Source organism: Danio rerio, chromosome 2, assembly GCF_049306965.1.
Source record: "Danio rerio strain Tuebingen ecotype United States chromosome 2, GRCz12tu, whole genome shotgun sequence".
Taxonomy (NCBI): Eukaryota; Metazoa; Chordata; class Actinopteri; order Cypriniformes; family Danionidae; genus Danio; species Danio rerio.
In genome coordinates, this window is record NC_133177.1 from 38,447,109 (window position 1) to 38,457,073 (window position 9,965).

General features: G+C 34.6%; 1 protein-coding gene across 10 annotated transcripts in view; it reads left to right on the forward strand.

Moving 5' to 3' along the window:
- The window catches only part of tnr (tenascin R (restrictin, janusin)), a 238,342-nt gene extending 230,825 nt beyond the window's left edge, over positions 1-7,517 (forward strand). For 4 of the 10 annotated variants that reach the window (XM_073913256.1, XM_073913277.1, XM_073913267.1 and 1 more), the window contains 2 exons: positions 1,969-2,122; positions 6,906-7,517. In XM_073913256.1, coding sequence (XP_073769357.1) covers positions 1,969-2,085 — 117 coding nt within the window. In that variant the 3' untranslated portion in view covers positions 2,086-2,122; positions 6,906-7,517. 10 annotated transcript variants of the gene reach the window in all.
- The last annotated feature ends 2,448 nt before the right edge of the window (positions 7,518-9,965 follow it).

Genomic DNA, 9,965 nt, shown 5'->3' on the forward strand with positions numbered 1-9,965 from the left:
TCATTTCAGCTTTCTCAAGAGCGTTAGGGACTTGGTTTAGCTTATTATAAACCGACAGGGCTGCATTTTCTCTTTATATCTGTGGGATCTTTTCATAGAAGCAGAGGTTAATAAAGGTCTGTAGAAGAGATGTGTTCATGACTTTGTGAGGCATTTCAGAAGCAAAAAAAAATTCTCATGAGTCTAGACTGAGTCTTCAAAGCTGTTTGTACACAGTGAACATGCATATGTTTCTGTACATATTGAGTACTGAAATGTTAGCATACAGCATACAAATTGTAATTGTACTTTGTTATATAAGCAAAAACTGACAAATTGGCAAGTAGATTTGTACACATTTACTGTTGTACACTAGTGATGAGAAATTTAATCTGTAAGTTTTACTGTCGGTTGTAGAATTCTCAGAATAGCATTTTAATGTTGTTGATTAACCCTAGGCTTACGGAGATGCTTTATTAGTCACCTTTGATGGTGGCATAACTGTCTGTTTTAATGTATATAGTGTGATTTGTATTGTTTTGTTTGTCTTTTGTACTATTGGACCTAGTGTTTGAAGTATAAAGAGAATATATTTCATTTATTTCCTTAAAATCAAAATATGAATTTTGTAGTGTAGTACAACATATCAGTTTCTGAATATTGGAAGTCATGTAATTTGATTTTGGGTGATACAGTTGAAGTCAGAATTATTAGCACCCTTGTTTTTTTTTTTACCCAATTTCTCTTTAACAGAGAGCAGATTTTTTTTCAACACATGTGTAAACACAATAGTTTTAATAACTCATTTTTAATAACTGATTTAATTTATCTTTGCCATGATGACAGTAAATACAATTTTACTAGATATTTTTCAAGACATTTCTGCACAGCTTAAAGTGACATGGCTTAACTAGGTTAATTAGGTTAACTGGGCAGGTTAGGGTAATTAGGCAAGTTATTGGATAATGATGATTTGTTCAGGAAAAACAATGCTAAAAGGGCTAATAATTTTGACCTTAAAATGTTTTTAAAAAAAATAAAACTACTTTTATTCTAGCCTAAATAAAACAAATAAGACTTTCTCCAGAAGAAAAAAAATATTATCAGACATACTCTGAAAATTTCCTTGCTCTGTTAAACATCATTTGAGAAATATTTATAAAAGAAAAAATAATTAAAGGGGGCTAATAATTCTGACTTCAACTGTATTTAATAAGTTTTCAGCTATAACAGTATTTGCTGGGATTTTAATATGGGTGCATTCCTTAAATTTTTTATTAACTGAATGTTATAGGATTCTTAAACATTGATAAGGTTTCAATGTTTAAGAATCTTACAAAATTCAGTTAATGATACTCAGTGATACCCATTTTAATCTTGCAAGTTAATACAGTTCCATTATGCTGATATTATATGTTTAAGTGTCTGTGTACCCATGTGAATGTGATACTCATGTGGCTATGTTAGAACCATAAATTATATTTATATAGTATTATTGTATATCGAAATACTTACAATACAAATGCTATTAATATCATGTCAGGTAAAGGGTTCTGAGAAGTTTAAATCAGTGGATTTTTTAACAATAATTTAATGTAATTTACTATAAAACATGCTATAAGTGTATTTACATCATTGCCCTCACACCGATTCGTGTATATCTGTAATAGGGCGAATGCAGGTCTGTGCTGAAACCAATCAAACATGACTCTTAACACAAGTGCAGTGCCAGTATTAGGAAATAATGGATGAAACGTATAGTTTAAGGAAGTTCCAAACCACTTCAGCATTTGCTTTGTAGTCTATTGCATTTTACCGCAGATTCAGTTAAACAAGGTCACAATGGGGTATATGTACACAAAAATGTATTTTCAGTCCGCCAGCCCCAGGGCTTTCAGTTAGTTTTCATGTCATACAAAATCTTCATAACACTCTTTATAACACTACTGCTGTTTGTGTATTAACTTCCTTTTTTTTTTACTTTGGCAGGGTATAAACTGGTATCACTGGAAAGGCCATGAGTTTTCCATCCCTTTTGTGGAGATGAAGATGAGACCGTTCAACTACCGCAGCATCAGTGGCAAACGGAGGAGATCCACTCATTAATCTACCGTCCTTCTAGCGCTTTCTATTTTTAAACAGGGTGAGGAGGACACAAGGAGCGATGTAATTTATTTGAATCTTTTGAATGACAAAACCCCTCTGACGAATGTCTGATGTAAATTGTAAACCTCGAGGTTCGGTGACTTTCTTATATGTAATGCTGTTTGTTCAGTTCTGGGAGATTGAAGACTGGGTAGAGTTTGGGTCACACTTTATTTTAATGGTCCGTTTGTTGAATTTAAGTTACATTGCATCTACATGCCGGTTAATTCTCTTTAGATTATCAGTAGACTGTTAGCTTGGGGAAGGGGTTACGGTTAGTTTAAGTTGACATGTACTTGAAAAGTTTCTTATAGTGAGTTAAATGTTTGTTGAAGGAGCAGTATCAGTAGATATTAAGCAGACAGCCTACTAATACTCAAAAGGACCATCAAAACAAAGTGTTACCAAAGTTTGAGATTGTTCGGCACGTTTACAGTGTTAGGCCTGCAGAAAGAAACCTGATTAATAAGTGAAGAAAAGATCATTTCTCCCTTTGAGACAAAAAAAAAAACATTTTAGAAGAAAATGAATGCCCGTTAAAATGAGATGCTTCTATTTTTATAAGTGATGAGAAAAACCTTTAAAAAAGTAGCCGATTGATTTTTGGTCAGTTTTAATTCATGTTCATCACACATTATAGTGTTACATTTTGCACTTACCGCACCATAAACAGTTTGTTTTTAATGTATTTCATCTCATATTTAAATATAATAAGAGTTGGAGATTGTACTGTTGAGGAACTGCAAAGAGTGAAGTTCTTACACCGTTTTCTGAAAATGCGAAAACACAATATTCTAAAATTGTTGAAACCTCAGAAACCAAAGAATTATTCAGTATCTGAGGTCAAAATCTGATTGGGAAAAATACATCAGATTCATTTCAATCAAATTTAATTAAACCCCCCTATATTTTATTTGCATCCTCTTTTATTTAAAAATTTGAGCTATTTGTTTGCACTACAGAGTTTTCAATTAAAAACAGAACACTTTTGTTGGCATGTTGTAGCCTGAAAATGAAAGTTTTTGAAAATGAAAACTCTTTAACTAGTGAAACTTTTCAAAAACACGAAGGAATTCTGTTATTAGTTAATGTCTGTACTGGAAACATAAGAGAATGCTTAGGAACGCACTGATATGTACATATGAAGAAGACTTTTACGTACAGTAGTTCTGTCTCGCACTCAATGCTTTTGAGTGAATCAGAGATTTTTGTTCCTGTAGACTTGAAGGAATAATGCCGTCCATCTGTGTCTTAGTAAATCTTTTATGTTAATAGCAATTCATAGTTGAGTGCAGGAGAATTGTTTTTTGCCACTTCAGTAATGCTTGCAGAGTGAAGACCATCTGAAAGGTTCTTTTCATAGGTGTTTAGTTCCTTTCATACAGAGTTGATCTAAAGTGGAGTTTGTCAGACACCTGCTGATAAGGCAGTCAGGCTTGAGCATTCAGGACTTGCCAATTCACAATAGGTCATAAAAGCAATGCAACTCTCTTAGTGCAACTTAGAACATAGTCTTTCTTCTTTAACTTTTTTCTTCCTGACAAGAATATATTATTTCATTGTGTAGTCTAACAAGGCCCCATTGTGTTTTGTACAGTGATGGAAAGGTTTGTTAGGGAGTGCGGCTATGTCATATTTTTCTAGACCTTTTCTGAATGAAACGTAACTCTTACCTCAGCTAGATAATTGTTTTTCTACTAGTGAATTACTCTGTTTAGAGAGGGTTAAATACCTAATTAACTCCTGGCTTTGTTTACTGTGTATTCTTTTGTGAAAAAAATACTAAAACTACTGTCAGTTATTAAACTTGTTTATTTATTTTTTGTATTAACATTACTAAAATGCTGAAATTCATTTAAAATATCGGTAACACTTTTTAGTTTAGGTCACAATTTACACAGTTACCAAACCATTAACTAACACTGCTAGCTTAATGAACTTCTTAATAGCTGTTTATTAATAGTTAATAAGGTAGAAGTTGGGTTTAGGTTTTGGGAAGGATCAGAAGTTCATACATTATAACTACTAATAAACAATTAATATCTTAATAATAGGCAGGTAAAATGCCTGTAGTAATAACATGACTTGTGACCTAAATTAAGTGTTACCAAAGTATTTGAAACATCTAAGGCATTGGTCTCAAACTCAATACCTAGAGGGCCGCAGCTATGCACTGTTTTGCCCCAACCCTAATCTAACAGAGCTGATGCAACTAATCAAAGTGCTCAAAACTTTTTTGAACACCTCGATTATTTAGATCAGATGTGTTAGATTAGGATTGGAGCAAAACTGTGCAGAATTGCGGCCCTCCAGGAATTTAGTTTAAAACCTATGATCTAAGGAAATGTTCATCCAGAAATGTACATTTACTGTTCATTTCTTTCTGGCCATCCAAAATGTTGGTGACTTTTCTTCCGTTTAACCTCAATAAAGCAAAATCAAACAAACATGCAGTTTCTTAGTGATTCATAAAAAGTCACCTACATCTTAGATGGCCTGTGAGTCAGTAAATTAAAAACAGATTTTCAATATTGGGTGACCTATTACTTTAAGGCAAAAAAAAGTGCTTATGAAAAATTTTAACAATATGTCAATATTACTAAATGCTGTAGTCATCACAGAAATAATTAAAGTAAGTTAAGTCTAACTTATGTCAAATTTGAACAGTTGGATTTAAACACTGTATTCACAAAACAAAAAAAAATCCTTTCCCTAATGCTGTGTTCACACTAGACACTTTATAATAGACGCTGATTCGCGTCATGAGTGGGGCTTCTTTTTGCCCGATGACATTAGCTTCATTGCTAAATGGGTAACATGGATTTTATTGAGAGAACAGTTGTGTTTATGTGCTTTAGGAAGGCTGATTAACAGCGTCGATTTGTTTGGCGCCGTGTCGCCAAGTCCTCTTGGTCCATTCAGAGGTTCACCCAGTTTATAAACACCTCTAGAGACTATATCAGGATGATGGATGATGGATGATGAAAGCTTTCAGCGGTGCTCCCGATGTGCTCCCAACGGTGCTTCGATGAACTGTTGTTTGGTGTCGGCAAGAGGATTTTCCCTCGGGACACCAACAACAGGCGTTATGTCCTAATCACGCCCCTACAAGAGAAAGTTCCTGATTGGTTATTGTGGTATGAATGTCCACTGAAGTTCAGATTTTTCAACTCGAGCGACTCAAACGTGCAAAACGCTCAACTCGTGGCGCTTCATTCTCACGAAATACATCATTCGCGCAAATGTTTATTAGTGTCTTTGCATTGACTTAACATGTAAATCACTCACATTTTATACTTAATCTGTGTTTGGTGTGAACACAGCTTAAGAGTTCTCCTAAATAAATAATTTGAGTTAAAAGTTTTCTCTTAAAACCTCACTAAACTGTTGAGGCAAACATTTACTAAGAATTAGAGAGAAGTCTTAATCTATAAGTCAGGGCAGGGTTGAGGTCGTAGCTGTTGTCAGTTTGACGTCTTCACCCACAATGCTCTTAACCACGCCCTTCTTAGCATTACTTTGCTATGTGGGAATGATATGCAAAAAGAAAGCCCCGCCCCTTACTTAATATTCTGATTCAGTTTGAATTACTAACACACACTGGAATTTCATCAGCGCGCAGACTTTAACAGAACATAAACTGCATTTGTTTAAATGTTTTAGCCATTTTTTGTTTTGAATTAATTTTTAAACGTACAAAACTTATTTTTTACCATACTGGAATAACTCATGATTAAAGCGATCTGTTGCAAAAACGTATTATAATAAAATGTTTTTTAAAAGTTTTGGTTTGGTCTTAGGACCCATTTACACTGCCAGTTAAATGTGACCCAATTCCGATTTTTTGCTCATATGTGACACAGATCGGATCTGCTCTATGACTGAGTAAACACAAAGAAAAACCACATGCATTCGGATATTCAGAGATTGGTTTCAAACCTCCTTCGTATGTGGATATAAATCGGATATGTGACAGTGCGACTATCATGTAAACAGGCAGATCAGATTTATTGAGGCATTCCTTTTTGTATGTCATTAATCTTGCAACAATGTGGTACTTTTCCGCTGTTTAATGACATAGAAAGAAGAGCGTGTGTGGGGACGCCGACACTGTAAACAACAACAACAGAGAAAACATGGAGGAGGAAAGTGGTCAGTCATTACAATTTGCTTCCAGCAGACCTGAGATCTCTCTCGTTCCCACAAATTCCTCTGAATGGCAGAGGACACTATATATAAATCATAGGCGCAAGCTGAGATGCCCTTTTTCTCCGCCTCCACCTCAAAATCATTTTAAAGTTGGGCGAACTTCACATATTTCGCAGAGCTAAAAGCAAGACATCTTCTTCCATTATGGCTTGTGTGGCGCTGATGCTAGAACCTGCCTTTATGTATGCTTGATGTTGTAAATTGTATGGCAAGTGTAAACATATGAATTAAATATGGGTCACAATTAAAAGAACGTGTAAACTGACTGACAAAAACAATCTGATATAACAAATCGAAATTGAGCATCAGGAACTGACAGTGCAAACGGGGCCTTTGTGACTTAGTGATCAGGGGCTAGTTTTAGCCCTAACATAATTTGTGAAATACTCTTAAGAGCAAAAATTTTGCTGATTTTGACCATTATTTTAATTTATTTATTTTTTCTCCTAAATCAGCAAGTTAAGAGCTACTTTTAGCCTTAATATGTTTTGTGAATACAGTTCCAGATTCTTAGATAAATATTCCTCGGTTCCCTGTTGTGCTTCTTTTCTAATAACAACTGTTTCTCATAGGCACAAATCTCCTAATGAGCCTCGTCTGAGAGATGCACTGTGATGTCTTCAAAGAGTTTCTACCATTTTCCTTTGCTGCTTTTTTTTTTTGAGAAGTAAGATTAGAGAGTTAAGCAACAGCTGGGATGGGAACCAGAAACCAAGTAAATTCTTAATCAGTTCAATGTAATTGCATTTAACACTGAAAAAAAAGTCTTACCTTTTGAGTGCACCAGAAGGCATCGTTTTCTCCAGTTACTGTTCTGTGGACAATACTGTATGGGTAGAAATATGTGTTCCTTGTGTTGTTCTAACCATTTCTTTCAGCAAGTTAATTGTTTGTGGGTTCAGAATGAAGGAATAGAAACTTCAGTGTTGTGTAAACTGACTTGAGACGGATCTCAACAGAGAGGACCGGGCCAGATTTCCCTTCATTATTCATTAACTCAGCATATGGTGAGGATACTTTAGTCCCCTCCATTCTGACATGCCTTTCATCCGCCAAACCACTTATGGCTCAACATTAACACTCTTAAAAACACGATACACACAACATGCGAAAGACTGCGTGTTACGGAGGCAAAAAAGGTCATTTTTACCACTCTCATGTGCATTTATTTAATTTGAAACATTAGGATATTGTAAAAAAAAAAACAATTGCCCCACATTTTGTACTTTTAGGTGAAGATGTGTTTAGCATGAACACTAATGAAGCAGGTCGTGTGTGCTAAAGAATGGTCTCTGAGACATTTCTCCTTAACTTGCTAACCACATTGTGAGATAACCTTGGATATTATTGTAACAGATCGAACTAGCTCTAGTTTAACTTAAAATGTGCTGTATAGTTCCTTTTTTAATACATTTTCTACACATTAATAAAATATTCAAAATACAAAGTCTGAGTCTGACTGTGATTTGGGGTATTTTTATTGCACCGTTGCAGGCTGTGGTGCATTTAACAGCCTACAGTATAAACTTTTAACCATTTAATGTATTGATTTTCTAAAAAAAAAAAATTTTAAATGCTAAATCTTAATTCACCCATATTTTTAGCTGAAGCCACTGACTTTGTTTTACAGGCAGTGAATTAGTATATTTTATATGCACAGACTGATAGTTTCACTTTATAAGAGCTTAGTTTATCATAAGAAGCTACCAAAGTTAATTTTGTTTGTCCTGTGTTTTTCTTTATTCTTAAAGTGCCCGTAGCCATTGTCTTGAATTTTATGAATCACTAATGATCATGATTTAATTTTATATTACTGTTATACTGATAAAAAGTCACCTACATCTCAGTAGGAATACATGAATAGAACGTCCTTATTTATGGGTAAGGGATTTATACAACATTGATTGACAAGCAACATATCAGCTGCCCTGTTTATATCACTGCACTTGACAGTGTGTGTGCATCTCTAAAATAAACTGTCAGTCTGTACATTTGTGATGGAGATTTTCCAACATTTTCGGTTTCTGCAAGGTCATAGTGATCCCAATTGCTATCAACAACTGTTTGAATGAATGAAGAAATGCAGACAGTGACCTCTAGTGCAGTGGTCCTCAACCTCTGGGCTGCTGACCGGTAGATGACTGTGGATCAATTAGTACCCGGCCGCAGAATCAAAAATAAATTATTTCCATTTTGAAAGTCTTTTATTTTGAAAAATGACTGTATTCTCTCGCTTACATTTCGGTCATTTGAGCTCCAAAATTATCTATTAACAATCTATCAAAATAAATAAGAAACAGATGTCTTTGTAACGTTTCTTTGTCAAGGGGAAAAGGCCCAGTGAAGGAACTACGAACAGTAAAGCCATGGATCCGCAACCCATTTGTCAGCAAATCAGGTGAATCCACCATGGCTGTGTGAGAAAACGATCAACTGGAGATTTCAAATGACGGCGACTAGGGGCCATTTACATATCGTGTCTTTTCCGCACAGTTATTTCCAATCATGGGTGCCACTGAGACAGGGAAAGTTAGGATGATGCTAAGGGCCCACGCTGTGTTGGGGCCTCCAGACTTCGGTTTAGGATGCCCAATCAGTCCCCCCCACCCCCACTTTTCGTATAATATTTTTTTCTTCTGGACAAAATCCTATTTGTTTTAATCGGCTATAATAAAAGCAGTTTTTAACTTTTTAAACACCATTTTAAGGTCAAAATGATTAGCCCCTTTAAGCTATTTTTTTTTCAATAGTCTACAGAACAGACCAATGCCATACAATAACTTGCCTAATTACCCTAACCTGCCTAGTTAACCTAATTAACCCAGTTAAACCTTTAAATGTCACTTTAAGCTGTATAGAAGTGTCTTAAAAAATATAGTGTCAAATAGTATTTGCTGTCATCATGGCAAAGATAAAATAAATCAGTTATTAGAAATTATTAGAGTTATTAGAATTAGAGTTATTAAAACTATTATATTTAGAAATGTGTTAAAAAATATTCTCTCTGTTAAAACAGAAATTGGTGGTGGGGGAAAATAAATAGGACGCTAATAATTCTGACTTCAACTGTATATACAGTAAGAAAAAATTAATCTATTTTGTTATACATTGAAATGCAAATTTGATGTTCTCTATCCCTTACTCTATTCACTAAACATATAACCAAGCATTTACATCGAGAGTTCTTTATACTCGGCAAAACTGTGAAATAAACTAAATGATATTGACTTTAGCTAACACTAACACATGTTTCAGTTGAAAATATGTTTCACTCTCTGTATTTTAAGGCACTTCAGGGGACGTTTAACTTTATGAAAAAATACTTTGAGTTTAACACAGTTGCTGCATTCATTTCTTTCGACATGTGTTCTCATTGATGCCTCTTACTCAGAAAATGTGAGTGTAAAATAAACACACAAAAAAAACTAGATCCCACTAGTACTTGCAACATTTTGGGGATATTATCCGTTTTGCCATAAGGCAAAAAGCACTTTGCATGTCACAGATCACAAAGCATTAATCTCAAGCTTTGAAAGCGTGCTTTAGTTTTTCGACAAGCTTCACACCATATCAAATGTGTCAAATAGAAAAAAACACTCGCAATCATACTGTCAAACTGTCCGTCTGACTTT